Here is a 16,828-nt window from a genome sequence, read left to right as displayed (position 1 = left end):
AACACTTTAAGCTCCAAATGATTTGGTAGCATTGTTTCAACACCAAGTAAGGGTGTTCCAGTAGTGGCAGCCTAGAGGGAGAGGTCCCCTTTAACTGCAACAAAGGAACAGCATGCTTCCCCTCACAGCATATGCTTCCCAAACCCCTCTGACAACCCTGCTGCAAGCAGCTTCTGCTATTGACAGTTTTGTGTAGGCTGCGCTACTGCCTTTGTGTCTGAGCTTGCTTGACCTGCTAGCTAAGCTCAGCTGCAGCTCAAAACCCCCTATCATTCACTTTGTCAATGCATTTAAAGGTACTTGTAAGTTGAAATTTGAGTCCTTGGTATCCATAGTGTATGGTAACAACCAGAGACATAGTTGTATGTAAGTGGGATAGTTATACTTAACTCCAGATATTCTTTACATTTGGACCTACTTAAAAGATGCTTTGAATTGCCAAGACTCAGTGTAACATTGGCATTCTGTCTCCTGAAAGAACACTTTCTGGCTGGCGTGTTAGTCATAAGTGTACTGCATATGTTCTCAAGTAATTTTTTAAAAAATAATTATTCTTAAAGGCCAGCACAGCTAACAAAATTATAAACTTACTGACTGTCTGCTAAGCTCTCAGCTTAGGAAGTGACTGTGTCTGTCTCTGAACTTTTTCCATCAGGAGCTGTCAGATGAAATTGAAGACTACACACACCGTTTTAATACGGAAGATCAGGTGGAGTGGAACCTGGTTCTTCAGGAAGTGGCAGCATTTATTGAGGTGAGAATACCACCCCCTTTTAGTTATTAGTTTAAAATTTTCTGGCTTGTTCACCAAAGTGTTCCTGTATCACCATCTCTGTGTGTAAGCAGATCTGCCAGGGGCAGGGTCAGTGTTCTTGTACAGGTCCATCACTCAAATGTCTTCAAAAGGGTGTAACAGGGGCAGCTGGTAAAGTATCTGAAGAGTCAGATGTGGTCATGTTACATATTGAAAACAGAAGCATGAAGCTGAGATAGACTTTGTTACCTTATTTTTTCTGCTTTTGGTGTTCAGAAAATGGTGGAATTGAAAGCACAGCAGTTACCAGAGTCAATATTTTGGATAGGCTGCCAAATTCACTTCTGTTGCTGTGGAAGCCAGTCCAATAATGCTGATGTTTTGATGGTGTTTCAAAGTGTACTTTGTGGGAGTACTCATCTGTTACACTGCTGATGCATAAGCAGTAAATAATGGAAACTTCTCTGTGACTGCAGATCTGTACATTTTCTTGAATTCCTGATTTATTCTGGTTGCTTTTTGTAGGCAGACCCTGTCATGGTTTTAAATGATGACAACACCATTGTAATCACCTCTAACAGGCTTTCTGAAACAGGAGCTCCGTTGCTAGAGCAGGGAATGATAGTGGGACAGCTTGCTCTTGCAGATGCGCTGATTATTGGGAACTGCAACAACCAGGTAAAAAATATTCCAGAGTCATGGGTTTGTATTTTTAGAGTCAGAGTCCTTTCCTTGTGTTCCTTTCCCTTCTGATCCTACACCAGAGATTCAAATAGAGGCAAACATTTGATTGTGAAGTTTGCAGTGGCAGCAAGAAGAACGGGTTCTCAAAAATAAGAGCTGGATGTGAAATGTTAGATATTAGACCTGTGGTACTGACCTGTTACTGGTTATATTCATCATGTCAATGAATTAGGTACAATTGATTTTCGTATCCTGAATTGTTCTTAACATTTAATCAGGAGAAGCCTCTGGCCTATGTCTAGAAAAAAGCTTGACTTAGGCTTTCAGAAGACATGCTCCAGTTTGCTGCAGCTTCAGTTGCAACAAGAAGGGGTTTTCAAAAGACATTCAAGATCATGGTTTTTTTAAATTATGATGATAGTGAAGTTGTGCTTCATGACTTCTTTCTGAGCTCTTTTTTCAGGTAAGCCAAGGGAGCTGTATCTAAACTACAGTCTGTGTATCTTTGTTTAGCTTTTCTCTAAATTCATAGTACATAGTGGTTTCAGTACATGTTTTATAAACACCCTAGAAGAGTTTGTAGTTTGCAGGGTAGGGGTCTGCACTACAGTGACCTGGCCTGGTAGGCCAAGTAATAGACTTTGTCCTCTGTGAGCTCTTATAAAAGTCTTATAAAGGTCGTTAGGGATTCAAAGATGACAGTGACAAACTCCTGAGAGACAGCAAATGCAGTCAGATCTCTTACTTGGATAATTCCAAAGAAATACTGTTTAATCTGTATCTGGCAGAATAAAGTGTTTGACTCCTTTGCAGGTCAAGTTCAGTGAATTAACAATTGACATGTTCCGAATGCTACAAGCTCTTGAAAGGGAACCAATGAATTTAGCATCACAAATGAACAAACCTGGAATGCAGGTAAGTCCCGTTTCAGTAACAAACCTGGCAGCAGATCTTAACTTGGTATTTTGTTTGTTTTATTATAAAATAATGTACTTTTTCAGTGTTGTCCTCATGCAGAGCAGGTTAGTAAAGCTGGTATAAAACTTCCTAGAAGTTAGTGAAAAGTATCTCAGACCTGTGGAGTTTGATCCAAGTAATATTTCACAGAGATTTTTTGATACATTTAGTTGAGATGACTGAATCTTTCCACTATTTTCTTGGGGGATGCTTGAGAGAGTAAGAAAGATTTAGGTAATAAATTTAAATGAGGGATAACAAAGTTCTGGTTCAAATACTGTCATTTCTCTTTACAGTATAGTAGGAAATGCATGGACAGACCATTTGTGTGGGAAGTATGTTGAAGATGAACATTCTAATAAATAACAGAGGGTTATGGAACTGCTTTGGTAATAATATGGTTGTGGGTTTTTTGTGTTTTGTTTTTGTTAACAGGAGTCGACAGAGAAGCCAGCCAGGCGGGAAAACCCCCATAAATATCTACTTTATAAACCAACTTTTAGCCAGCTGTATACCTTTTTAGCAGCATCATTTAAGGTTTGTGAAATTGGTGAAGTCATTTGTAATAGAAAAACAACCAGATATCCAAATATCTCATCAATTTACATTTTTGTCTATTTGAAGGGGGATGTGAGTTGGGGAAGGGTATATACACATCCAAGAGAATGGAGTGAAGGGAATAGCACGATGTTAAATGACAATGTATTTATGAAGGTGATGATTGAATGTTACAATAAACTTACACATTTCCTTCCTTGCTACTCTTCTCTTTATTTGAATTTCAGGAGCTGCCTGCAAACAGTGTACTGCTGATATACTTGTCTGCCACGGGCGTGTTTCCATCAGGTCGTTCGGATAGTGAAGGTACAATAAAGGAATGCTCCCTGTCATGAACAGGGCTTGAATTCTCTTATGTTCCACGACAAGTGACCAAGAAAGATGTCACAAAGCTCCTTTTAAAAGACAAGTCAATTTTATTCTCCTGCCTACTTAGTAAGATAGCCTTTTTTTTCCCACAAACAGTAGTTAATTCCATGTGTTTCAATTAGTGTGCATTAACCTGAGACCTTTTCAAAGGATGGATCCAGTTTTTGATGCATCTGAAGTATTAAAAGCTTCACCAATTTTGACCATCACATGGCTCAGTTGATGCATCAGTGCAAAGTTAATAAAAGGGCTAAATGTCATTTTGTGATTCTTTCCAATCTCCAGTACTCTGATAGGGTCAGGAGATGGGTGCTAAAAGGGCTGAAGCGTCTGCAGGGACTTTCCTATTTGCACGTTTGTTAACCTGACAATTCAAGCCCTTCTCATGATTTTTGACAATTCCCCTCACCTCATCCTCCTGTTATTTGTAATCTAGCAGAATATTTGGATGCAGCTGCAATCTAAAAGATGAAAACTGGTTGGCTGAAGCAGACACAGTCAAAAGATCTGTTTATATAATTCAAGAAAAAAAAAAAGAAAGTTTTTAACATCCTAATATTGTACATGCCTCATCTGTTTGAGACTTGCATTCCTTTATAAGATGCATGCCTTGTCCATACCAATGCACGTTTTGTAGAGCTTTCAAGATGTTAAAGGAAAAAAAATCCCTGTCAGCTTGGACTGTGGCAGTGATTTTTTTAAAAATGCTTTTAACATTATACTTTTTTGCTGCAACTTGGTGATAGATTCTAACTAAGCTGTGTTCTTTAAAGCTGGCGTGATGTCCACTTCACTGCATGTTTTGTTTCAGCTTACCCTCTACCCAGCATCCAGGCTCTGTCATCTGAAGAGCTGCATGTCAGACTTCGGTTCTCATTAAGTGAATCCCATTACAGCTGCATTCTTTTAATAAGGTAGTGTAGTCTGCATAGACCAAAAAGTTCTACCTTATTAAAAAGGAGAGCAGCTGCAAGTTGCACTGTTTATTGCCCGTAAGCCATTTGTGTTTGTCAGCTCACATTTGTAACAGTGCTAAATTAATGTATGTTCTGTTCCTGATTTTGTGTTCCCAAAGCTTCCCTTAAAATGGAAAGGTGTCATGTATCCAAACCTGAAAAAAATGTGTTTAGTGGCCAAATAGGAGTCAACCAACTCTGCAAATGTGTAACAGAATGAGGGGATCCCGATACTTTATTTTACTAATGTTAGTGACATTTCATACCCATGTCAATGATAGAAATACTTCCTCATATCTCTAGCACATTTTTTTTGGTGCAGGATTTGATATTTTTATAGCCATTACTTTGATCTTTGCTCTCCATCAGACAGTAAGGCAGGGAGCTCAGCTGTGTGAAACTGGCAGAATATTTCTTGAGCTTACCTTAGGAACACACGTCCAGGATGTGTGTGGTAGAAAGTTATGAATTCTATATTTGGAATTCAAAGAAGTAAACCTTTGCAGTAGATGTGAAATCTAGTTAAAAGAGTTTTTATTGTATTGGGTACTGAAAGAATATTCATTCTCTGAGCTCTCTTCTCCCCTTTGCAGTGTCATAACTGCAGAAAGTATATCTATTGTGAGTGGCTACACGTTTTTATTGATTTAGCCTTAATTTTTATCAAAATCTGAATCTTGAATATGCTAGCTCATATAGGGGTTTTACAGAGATCTTTATTTTCCTCTAAGAAATGTGTAATGAGTTTTAATCTTTCTGCTATATGATGTAACAAGAGCCAATATTTGGATCTTTGGTATTATGTTTGTGGATAAATAGCAAATAAGTAATTTAGAAGTTATGAAGTTGCATTTCTTGCTTCTATATAATAGATGCTGAAACTACTAAAAATGCATAAAATTGAATATGTAGTTATTAAAGTTGCCATATTCTTCCATCCCATCCTTACAACTGCAGTAGTCCAGACTCGGTTTTCTGGGTTTTGTGGCTGCTTCCTTCCTTTTGTATTATCATTAAACTCCTCACAGAGGTGCATTGCCTCAGCTAATTGACCTTTCTTTTTGTCATGTGTAGGTCCATATGATTTTGGTGGTGTTCTGACAAACAGTAACAGGGACATCATCAATGGGGATGCTATCCATAAGCGAAACCAGTCTTACAAGGAGATGCACTGGTAAGTTCCATGAGTGTGACAACTGGAATGTCAGAAGAATTTGTCTTAAACAGTGAAAAATGCCTCAAAGCCTCTTGAATTCAAACTTCTCAGTGCAGGACATCATAATGCAGCATGGCTTGGAGTTGAACAAGTGGAAATTAATATGCAATGCTAAATGATGGTTTAAACACTCAAAAGGTATTACTGTGACCTACCATAAATTCTTTATTGCTGGAAAACTTCAAATTAATGGTGGATGACTTCTCAAGAAGATAAAGAGGTCTTGTGGGAAAGAACTAGTAAGAAGTTCAATAGTCCATATTACAGAGAATACCAGATTAGTGTTGCAGTTAAATCCAAGGACTGGGGCATGGGGAATCTGTTTGCTGTTTATCTGGACATGGGCAGCTGTGTGCCTGAGAAACGTATGCACAGCTCTGCCACACTTCTAGTGCTCTGTGAAGTGTCCCTTTCTCTTTGCAGTCTTCACCCTGGAGATCTCTACCCTTTCACCAGAAAGCCCCTGTTTATCATTGTGGACTCTTCAAACAGTGTCGCCTATAAGGTAAGGCTCTTGAAGGCAGCTACTGGTGTGGTAGGATGCAGTGTCAACCCCTAGTTAGCTTACACTTTTAACAGGCTATTTTTTTAAACAGTTTATATTCAGTCTTTCTTTTCTTTTGAGGTTGTGCATGCTAGTCAGGATCTGATCCTATGAATAGGAACAAGAAGGAGAAGCACATGAACAGCCGCTCATTGGAAAGTAATAAATCCTCCTGGAGGGAAAAACTGTTCAAGATTTCCAAGGTCTCTGGTGGAAGGTTTATTTTTGTTATATACCAAAGACAAATCTTGGTGTGTGTGCATGGGGGAGGGAGATAACTAATCTGCCTTTTTTTTTTCCAGTCATCCAACACTCAGTTGCTTTTAAGCAACAGAAAGGAGTCAAAGCATTGAGCCTGGTCTTGTAAAACACAGGGTGTCTGTGTTTGAAGTGTCTGAAAAGTATCTGAACCAAGGAAATAGCAGCCTGTGTTACTGTAGAGTGGTATTTGTTTGGACAAGGAGCCTCCTTCCTAGGGTGCTATGGACTTAACAGTAGAATTACTCCATGCCAAATCACCTTTGGGAATCTGCACTTCGGGTAATACAGAAGCAGGCACTTTCAGTCTCAGTTGCATCTGGATCACATTACAACGTTTATTACATTCATGAATGGGATATTAAGAATGTGCTATATCTGGGGAAAGTGCCACTTCCTTATGTCTTCCTTTTTATAGCTCCATTATGTGCAGTGAGAAAAGTGAATGTTCACAGCTGCATTTCAGAAGAGGGACAGGGCCGTCTAGTGGCCAGATGAACTTGTTCCTTGTTCAGTACCCACACTCTGTGTCGTTTATTTTAAAGGCGTTTGCAGTCAGCAGTGTGACTCAGAATAGTTCTGTGTTGAGCCAGGGCACTTTTACCTGTCAGTCTTTTGGTCATCTGGCCTCTGTAGGGTTTTGGGTTGTTGTGCTGTAATGCATTTCAAAGGACTGCTTAAATACTACTGCTTTTAACTTCACCACACTAGATTTCAGTGGAATCTGCTTTTTATTGAATTCCCTCCCTCATTTAAAGGGGCAGTGAGAGTTATTTACTTGTCTTTCTGAGAAAATGAGAATTTGATAGGGAGTTATTTGACTCTGCTCTTTCCTAATGTTTATTCCAATGTAACAGTCAGGGGTGTTTGGTTTTGTTTCAGAGCAAAAAAAAAGTAACTTGGGTTTGGATTTTTTGTTTGTTTGTTTGCTTTGGGTTTTTTACCCCCTTCCTCTCTAGCAGAATTGCACAAAGATGTCAAGTGGGACAGCTCTGTAAGAGAGAATAAGGGATTCCTGGTGATCCTTAATTCAAATACAGCTCTGGACATAGCAGGGCTCTTTGGACTGCCCAGAGCAAAGTATCTTTTTGAGGTGATGGATTCCCACATTTGGATTTTGTGTGCCCACAAAATCTAAAGGAAATTTGATTATAAAATTTAAGTGTAGTAAAAAAAGTGAACCACGCCATAAACACTTGATAGTCATTCTTACAAGAGCATTTGAGAACTCACGTTCACCTTTTCAGTTCCTTGTGAAGCACATTGAACCAAGGCAGGTAGAGGTGTGTGTGGGCTTAGGTGTTCTTTTTTCAGCTGGAGGGAGGTGGCAGAGCTCTCCATCTCAGTATTTTGTAGCCCTTGTAGATCCCTGTCTGTCATTGTTCCATGGGTGCTGACGTGCTTGGTTCCTTGTCACCAGATTACAGGGACAGAGCTGTCCTGTGACTGTCCTCTGGGTGTGTTGTGAGATGCTCTGTAGACTCAAGCACTGGCACAAACAAAGGGGTTCTGTGCAGTTGGGTGAGAAGTTGCAGTCAGTGGACTGACTTCTTCACACCCGGCTGCCCTGATCCTTTCTGATAGGACAGCAGCTATCCTGACATTTAAAGTCACTGCTGGCAATGCTGGCAGCAACAGCAACTGCTCACACATCACTTTCTGCAGCCCATTCCTGCTCTCCTGTGTGCATTCTCATCCCCTCCCTCTCTCTGGAGGGCTTAAATGGTGATGACTGAAAGTAAGTCCTGCCAGGAAGCAACTTGCCAGTTTGTCAAATCAGCAGCACTTGAACAGCTTCCTCCCCTGTATATTTAGCTGAAAGTGGAAGATAACTGCAAATCAAGCATATCTACTCAAAGCCATGAATTTTTTTTAACACTTCCATTTAAATATAGATGGCTGTGTTCTTGAAGGTTAGCGTTGTACATGTGGATGAAATAGTACTTTAAAATCAGTATCTTCTTGTAGCTATGGTTGTCTAAGATGATGGTCAAATGCAAAGGCTTAATAAAAATCCAAAACTCTGGGCAGTAAGGATGCAAGGCCTTCATTGGCAAGGTGGTATCAACAGTCAGCTTAGTAAAGCCTGCATGTGATAGAGGTGGCAAGTAGTCCTATTTGGAAAGACATGTACATGAGATACATTTGAAAAAGCACCAGTGCAGCTGTTGGAAAACTTAAAAAAAAAAAATTAAAAAAAAACCCAAAACCAAACATGTTGAAACAAACATATTCTAATCTTTTTGAGGTTATCTGTGCACTAAAATGTGGGACATTACTTATCCAGAGCTGCTACCAGTATCCAGTCTGCAGGGTAGTTTTTTCTGGAGCACCTCCACTCCAAGCCATGGCTGTAACATGCTCCTGTTCCTTTGTTGTGTGGTTGCCTATAGAGCTTTTCTGTGGAAATCAGGAGCAGAGGTTGTTGGTGAGGGAATCCTGGTGTTTGATAGGACTGTGGTAGGCAGCTGTGTGGGCAAGAGCTGAGGCAGCCTTATCCTCCCAAAGCTGTGTTTAGATGTAGTGACTGGCGTGAGCAGCACCTTCTATGTTAAACCATGTAGCTTCTCCCCTTGCAGGACTTACTAGCTATGTTGACTTAACCTCTGCTGGGACAGAGTCCAGAATGATCCTTGATACTGTCAGTGAGTAAATACCTTTCCTGGGATGTTTGAGTGACCCTTGGTTTTGCTTTGTAGCCGGAGGCAGCGTTCACGTTGTCGTTTTCACTGGTGCTGTGTTAAAGTCTGCTCTGGCCTCTGAGTGGTGCAAGATAGAATTCAACATGTGCTAAGCACACGTTACATGAGGATGTGTAACCTGCTGGTGTGTGTGCAGTTCACCCTGGCAATGTCTGGGTGACTCCTCCTGAAGCTGTCTCATCATAGTACAGAAGAAGAAGAGAATTTAGGACTAGTCAGCACTCTGTCAGATATGGGAAATGGTTTATTTTGATTAGACTAGATTACTGTCTTTAGTACTTAGCAGACTGAGATTATATTAATTCAGTGAAACCAATTTAATTGAAATATAATTCCTGGAAGGGAAAGTTCCACTTGAATTAAGCAGAACCTAGAAGGAATTGAAAAATGACCTTTTAGATGGTTCTACACAATGGTGATGTATACCTTCCATTCATAACCTGCTGATTTTAAGAATATAGTCTACAGAAATGTGTGTTGCACTCACGTGCTTTGGCTGCATGGTTTGGATGTGTGCTCTGATAGGATGGAGGTATGATATTTTACATTTTCTATGGCTTTGCAAGTCTTCAGTTTTAAGAAAGCTGCTTTGGTGAGACATATGACAGCTAATGACATTGTGTATATGAAGTGTTTTTCTTCTTGGTGATAATTTTTACCAATCAGTATACCTACCAGGTAGATGTTGTTGAAACTCTACAAAGGCACTGATTGAGGTTTCTGGAGTAATTCTAGTGCAACAGGACACTGAGGCAATACTTAAGGTGCTGGTAGAAGGTTCCTGAAATGAGTATTGCAAATGAGGGTTCAGTGCAGCAGATGTTAGGTTTACAACATACTTACTTTAAAAGAAACTTTTAAAAAAAACTTTTTTCCACTGGGCTCTTTGGTTTATTCAAAATCAATTTCTCTTGCTAGAAACAAAAAGGGAAATAAATCACTTTGGATAGTTCAGTTGGTATTGAGGAAAGATGCTAGATCTGTTTTGACCTGAAAGCCAGTGGCTTTCCTTGAACATGTTTTTTTTCCAAGTAACATATTACTACTGAAAGCCATATGTCCATTAAATTAGTGTCTGCTGTCAGCAGCAGTGAAACGAGTCCTTCTGTGCCATGATGTATGAGCAAGTCAACTTGTCAGCCTTACTGCCAATGCTGAGCTGTGTGACAGGCTTTAGTGTGTTGTCATTAATAGTCTTTGTTTGTACCCTTAACCTGCTGAATATCCAAAAGCATGGAAAGTGACCATCCATACTTCAAAATTCTTATCTGTTACAGAATTTCACAAACTTATTTGGACAACCATTGGTGTGCTTGCTGTCTCCAACAGCATATCCAAAAGCATTGCAAGGTATGTGTAGTACTGTGTTTCCTAACAAGTTGTAGTTGCATCGTGGATCTGTCCCAAACCAATATAACTGTATTCAAGTTATGTGCTTAAAATGAAGACATAGCCCTCCCCAGTTCATTAGAAAATCTGATTTCTCTTGGTATTCACACATGTCTCAAGTAAGCCTTTATTGCTAGTCATTGCATCATCTTGAGAACAGATCTGCCACCAGACAAGATGTAACCAGCACAGAGTCATTTCTCTGTCACAGAATGTAGTGGGTGAGCAACTTCATTCTGTGCAGGGGCAGCTTTTCTGTTTCATGTGCCAAAAGTATCTCTCCGTCTATTGATTTATTTTTCTTTTCTAGATCAGTCTCAGCGGGGTAGCCTCTTCACACTCTTTCTGAACAATCCTTTAATGGCATTCCTATTTGTCTCTGGATTATCAAGCATGCGCAGAGGATTGTGGGAGAAGTGTCAAGATTACCTTAGAAAAATCAACAGAGACATTGCCCAGCTGCTGACCCACTCCCGGTCCATAGGTGGGTGCCTAGGGATGCACACCTCAGCCTCAGCCTGGTCCTCACACAGATGTGAGGACCTCACAGATGTGAGATGCTGCTTTCTCTTGCTCTGCCTTTCCAAGGGACAAAACATTGCATTGGGGAACACATAAGTATTCCTAGTGGTTTCCCCCAGGTCTCCTTTTTTAAATCTTTTGCTTTATTTTGTTAAGGTTTGGGGTTTTTTTCTCTTTAAAGCCCTACTAAACTGAGTTTTCTTTTCCTTCTCTACAGATCAGTCCTTTCTTCAGTTTTTTGGGGATGAATTTCTTCGCTTGCTCCTAACAAGATTTGTCTTCTGTTCAGCTACCATGAGGATGCACAAAATTTTCCGGGTATGCAGGGTTACCTATCCCTTTGTGAGAGTGACTGTCCCGTGCATGTAGAACTGCACTGCTTCTGGATGGAAGAGTTTTGGGCTAAGCAGATCACTGTGATTCCAGAAAAATAACTAATGCTCACGTGATAATACCTACAGCTTGTATTGTATCCTTGTATCTCTCCAAAGGCATGAAGCCTTTGGCTTTCTGAAGCCTTATTCCTCTACATAAGTAGCAGACACACTCTAAATTCATTTATATCACCCTGAAGAGCCTGGTCTGCTAGAAAAATTCCTCTTATTTCAGGGTTATTATTGCTACACAACTAAAATGATACAGAACAAGAATACAGGGAAGTGGGGAGGAGAGGAACCTTGTTTCTTGAGGGTATTTTGTGTGAATGGATTATGAAAGGTCTTTGAAGTGTGAAAGTAAACAGGAGGATGGTATTTTCCCTCCCTGTTTGTTAATGCTGTGCCAACAGTGGTCTGCTGCTGGATCTGCACCACTTTATAGATGTGAGTGTTGGCATATAAACTGCCTGCTCCATTGTTAACATGACAGAAGAGAAAGGAAGTCAAAGCAAGGGAAAGTACAGTGTTCATCTGATCTAACTGCAGACTTCCAGAAGCTTTCCAAGCCTAAGTTACCTGCCTCAGCTTCTTTGGTGTCAGGGAAAAGAAGCAGATCTTATGTCAGTGGGGATAGATTTGCCCCCAGTGTCTTAAAGATTTGTTTTGGGGTGAGATGAATCTCCCATGGAGATGCTTACTTGTCTATAAATTCAAGAAGTGAACACCAGCCTAGTAGGTAAGTACACGTGAAGTAATTTTGTCCTTTTTTGGTGGTGTTTGGGGTTTTTTTGTTTGTTTTTTTTTCTTTTTGCGAGGCTTCTATGAACACATTATGAACCACCTCAGATGAGTGGGCATTTGTATTGCCAGTATGAACATCTCTGAGTCAATGAAAAGAGAAAACTGAAAATGCTAGAATATTTTCTCTCTCTGTGGCATGCTAAACAGGTTATGTTAGCTCTTAGGTGAAGCTGGCTTTTTGCAGTCTTCTTTTTAAAGGGTGTAAAAATAAATGTATGTCTGATTCTCTTTGTTTTCACTGTCATCTAGCAGGAGACTCGAAATTACCCAGAATCTTATCCTCAGCTGCCAAGAGATGAAACGGTGGAGAACCCTCACCTCCAAAAGCACATTTTGGAGCTGGCTTCCATACTGGATGTTAGGAATGTTTTCCTGGAAAACACCCTCGATGACTATTAAAAGAAACTGTTTTACTGCAAAGGGGATTCCCTGGCCACAGATTTTGAATGGTGCAGTTTTATAATGTGAAAATCATAAAAGGAAGTACTTGATTTTATTTTTAAATTTAGGACCATTATTTTAAAAAGTAATAACAAAACAGCTGTTGGTTTAGCTGTTCCATTCTGTATGGGGTCAATTTTATAAGCAGAAGTTTTCACGTCTTTTAAATGTTAAACTAAAGAAACACTAGAGATTTATTTCTGGTCTTGTGGCTATCAGCCACATTTCCAGCAGCTGATCCTAAGCATAGAAATATTATTGGTTACCTTTAGCCCACATTTGTGGAAATCCTTTATTTTTATACAATTAAAAAAAAAAATTGGAAAAAAACCAATAGAAAATCAATATTTTATCCCCCAAAGAGTATGGATTTGAAATGGCAAAGATGAAACCACACAGTGCAAACCAGCAATAGCAATAAAGCAGAGACCTTCATAGCAAATATATTTTTTCAGTGTTGGGCAAGTAAGTAGATAAAAAATGTGAACAGTTCAGTTGCTTTTGGAGCAGTGGGTTTGAAGTGAGGTTGTAAAAATACTTAATGCTCACTATCAATTTGACACAGCAATTTTATATTAAAACTTTGTACTGCTGGCCAAAGACACAATTCCCATTCTGCCTGACTGGGGAGGTGGTGAGCAGATTAACAAATTACAAAGCTAAGAAAGCTACCCCCCCACCTCACTGTAAAATCAGTCATCTTGCCATTTGTACTGCTGCCACAATTTTCCAGAAGGAGGGGGCATTCTTCATTTTGAGGTACTAAATAGAAGTTCTTACATTTCCAGCAGGTGCTATCCATCCTTTCTGTGTGGTTGGAACATGTGGCTCTCATGGTGTTACCAGTCCCTCACAGGAGCTTAAAGAATGTCCCATACAGTGCTAAATACAAGTCCTTCCTATCACTCATTTATCTGACCTTCTGTGCTGGATCTCTGTACCCTAGGAGAGAAGAGGTGCCCCTCTGGCAGGTCAAGGCAGATGCTGCCATAAAGCCCTGTTAATGTTTTTGCATGCCCACCAGTGCATCTCAGTCCTGTCTTTGAACCAGTAAAACTAAGGGGCAGTAATGGTGTGTGGCAGCCCATAATGCTCAGCCTGGGCATGTGAGGGAGTGCAGTGGCCTTTGGAAAGGTTTGGAAAGGTTGGAAACCTGGAGAAGGCTGTTCTGACTGCTGGGAACTGTGCTTGCTGACTCACTTGAACTGTGCTGCCATTCCTGCAGAGCTAGGGGATCTTTGGCACGTCCTGTCAGTGTGAGCAAGAGAAGGAAAAAAAGATATTTTAAGCTATTAAATGAAAAAATCCATTCTCACTGTTTGTAGGCTGCTAGAAAAGAAGTGAAAGGACAAGCTAGGGAGAGCACGGTACAGAACATCAGGAATTGCTGGAGGTAGCTGGGAGGTTGGCATGAAGGTTCTTCATAGCTGGGCTGAAGCTTATGCCATGCATTCTTTAATTTTCCAAGTGTAAAAATTTCTGTGAATGCTAGTGTTTGTTTTAAGCAGTCTTGAAGCTGGTTTATTGAGCCCCCACCACTTGGTGCTGCTCTTCTTTGGACTGTGGCAGGACTTTGTTACCTGGGATGTGGAGTTTATTTTAATGAGTGTGTGTTTGTGTGCATGTGTATTCTAGGCGTTTGTGTGTATATGTCAATACGCATACATCTACTGGCTGGTGTAAATTGTAAATATGTATATATGTACAGGTTCTTGTATATGTATTAAAAAGAATGAAACAGTACAATGTCTATATACAAAATTTATATATACACACATACGCCGTTTTGGGTGTGATCCACAGGTGTTGCAGATCATTTGTAGTTGTAGTAAAGGTTATGGCTCTTCTGACATTGTAATTTGCTAATTCCAAGGACTTACACTTGGACCTTGAAGGATTTTGAGGTACAGGAGGCCTTAGGTAGCCAGGACTCCTGTACGTGTTACAGTGTAAGATTCATGTATTAACTGTGAAGCTGATGATCTGCCTTTCCTTTTGGTAGGAGGTCCTCAGTTATTAAAACATGGGACTGTTTGTAGAAGCTAAAAATACTGAAAGCCTTCAGTGCAGCAGGCAGTGGGATGGGTTATCTGTTGCCCTGCCTGCTGCTCCTCCACCAGCAGTGTTCTACTTGCATGTAAGTGGAATTTAGCTTTCCCCAGCTCACTGCCTTCCAACCAACTGCTTTTGTTTTGCTTGAGCTTTTGCTTTGATGAAGCTATTCTCATTTTGGTTCTATGTGTCTGGAGAAGAGTGTGCTATTTCTAAGCATTGTAATGATGATTCTGTGGGTGTGGGCTGGTGAACCTCTGTGGGATGTTGCTTGTTAACTGACTGGGAAAGCCTTAGTGGTCCCAGTTTTCATTTTAGCTGGGATGGAGTGAGGAGTACTTCGTGATCTGAGAGGCTTCTAACTCACTCTGCAACCTTAAGAAGAGGTTGTTTGCTTGTTGCCAAGGATTAGATAATCAGAGAAAGCACCTTTTTCAAAACAAAACAACCTGAGAAGCTAGAATGTAGGAGAATGTAAGGCTTTGAAAGTTAGTTCAGCAGCTGAACTTACCAGGACTGTCCAACGTAAAAATTAATTCCTGGGATCCTTCATTCTCTTCTGAACCAAAGATCAGAAGGCAAGAAGTTATGCTGCTGGCAGGGGTATTCAGAGATCAAGATTTCAGTCCTGTTGTGTTGCTAGGAGTACAGAATTGTACTTTGTAAAAGCAACTGGTACCCTCTGTCTGCTCAAGCTGTGGAGAGGATGAGTATCTGGTCTTAGATTTTGAGCCAGCCTCCTCCCTTTCTACCCAAAGCAGCTGCTTTCAAGATGAAAATATTTATATTTATCCCTCTCAGTAAAAGCTTGTCTTGTTTGACCTTAATAAGTCATTCTAAAGTTGTGCTACCGTGTGCCGTGTGCTCTGGTCGTAGGTACCTTCTTGATGTACGCTTGTATGTACTGAAGAAAAATTTAGTTTCTGTATCTAGCAGTCCTTGCTGTAGAAGCAAAGCAAAGACTGAACCCTTTTAAGCGAGAACAAATCCTCTTCTTCTCAGGCTGAATGCCTTCCCTCTTGTTTCGTGCTCCCTTTCTCTGTGTATCTTTATTGGTTATGTTACAGAGAAGACTTGCCCCCACCAGACAATGCCAAATCAAAGGGGAGAGGAGAATGTGAACTGGACTGAGTGTGTCCTCCTGGGCTGCTTCTGCCCAGCTCCCTGCTTGCTGCATGTGGCGTGTTCAAACCCATCCTGCCCCCACAGCAGGCACCTCTGCTTGTACTCCTGTTCAGCTGGCTATAGAGCATCCAGCCAGCATTACTGCTCTGGGCTTTTGGTTTTTTTCCCTTTGTAATGTCTCAGAACGACAGTGGGAGGGGAATAAAGGGTCATGAGTCTTCAGTGCTCTGGTCTATAATAACTCATGATGTAATGTGTCTTTGAGCTTTGTGTGCAAACTAAATGGAGCACTAAGTTCTGTGAGCTGGGCAGAGTGGCCTTGCTACCTGGGGTGTTTTCTTGGGAACTTTCAGGATGGTTTGTTCAGAAGTTCACTGAAGTAATCTCAGTCAGCTTATGACTTATTAAACCTCTCAAGAATATTCCCCATGGATGTGTGCAGAGATGTTTTTTAAGGATCATAAGACATAGATGTCAGGGAAGGAAATTAGACTTGAACTAATCAAAAGCTACTTCAGTAGGATGAAAGTGTGGCTCCAAGATTCCTCCCTGCCATGCTGTTGTGAAGCACCTTCCCTGCCCTGCTGCCTTCCTTGTGCTGTGACTCCATGCTGTGCTTCAAGTCTGCATTTTCCTGAAAGCTAAAAAACTTGGAATCAGTCTGAACTTGTTTTTGTCCTGAGGCTTCTTTGGTAAAAAAACTTATGTTAGATTCTTCAGTAACTGTTCTAACTACAGGTCACGAATGATCTGGGTGGCAGAGCCCTTGTTTAGTCCTGCCTGTTTCAGTGTCTGTAGCTGGGAGTGAGGGAGCTCTGCAGGCACTAACAGCAAAAGCAATCTTAGAAACAAGGGAAAAAATGTACCAGACAGAGCTGAGTTGCTCTGTGCAACTCCCTCATGTTAGACTGGCTGCAGTCAGCCTGTGTGAAGGGTACTGGTGCAGAGGACAGTGCAAAGATCTCCAGAGCAGAGATGTTTAACATTCCTGAGGTGGCCCTCTTACATTTTTAATATCTTTGGCTTTTACAGCAATACTCTCTCTATGACCAAATGTATTGCAGGTGCTTTGACGAGCTGGATACCAACAAACAGAGCAGGGGAGGCAAACATCAGACACATA

The 16,828-nt window shown here is 40.6% G+C and overlaps 1 protein-coding gene across 7 annotated transcripts in view; it reads left to right on the top strand.

Annotated features, from left to right (window-relative positions):
- The window catches only part of SCAI (suppressor of cancer cell invasion), a 35,656-nt gene extending 19,729 nt beyond the window's left edge, over positions 1 to 15,927 (top strand). For 4 of the 7 annotated variants that reach the window (XM_071765982.1, XM_071765981.1, XM_071765984.1 and 1 more), the window contains 11 exons: positions 656 to 754; positions 1,280 to 1,432; positions 2,252 to 2,353; positions 2,831 to 2,932; positions 3,181 to 3,259; positions 5,353 to 5,452; positions 5,918 to 5,999; positions 10,276 to 10,348; positions 10,698 to 10,871; positions 11,127 to 11,227; positions 12,337 to 15,927. In XM_071765982.1, the coding sequence (XP_071622083.1) occupies positions 656 to 754; positions 1,280 to 1,432; positions 2,252 to 2,353; positions 2,831 to 2,932; positions 3,181 to 3,259; positions 5,353 to 5,452; positions 5,918 to 5,999; positions 10,276 to 10,348; positions 10,698 to 10,871; positions 11,127 to 11,227; positions 12,337 to 12,486 (1,215 nt within the window). In that variant the 3' untranslated portion in view covers positions 12,487 to 15,927. The remainder of the gene's footprint in view (positions 1 to 655; positions 755 to 1,279; positions 1,433 to 2,251; positions 2,354 to 2,830; positions 2,933 to 3,180; positions 3,260 to 5,352; positions 5,453 to 5,917; positions 6,000 to 10,275; positions 10,349 to 10,697; positions 10,872 to 11,126; positions 11,228 to 12,336) is intronic. The other 3 variants (XM_071765985.1, XM_071765983.1, XM_071765980.1) reach the window with 3 other exon arrangements.
- Positions 15,928 to 16,828: the final 901 nt, after the last annotated feature.

Source organism: Heliangelus exortis, chromosome 22 (assembly GCF_036169615.1).
Source record: "Heliangelus exortis chromosome 22, bHelExo1.hap1, whole genome shotgun sequence".
NCBI classification, from domain to species: Eukaryota; Metazoa; Chordata; class Aves; order Apodiformes; family Trochilidae; genus Heliangelus; species Heliangelus exortis.
The sequence above is the reverse complement of the archived record's forward strand: the minus strand, read 5'-3'. Positions and strand labels throughout refer to the sequence as shown.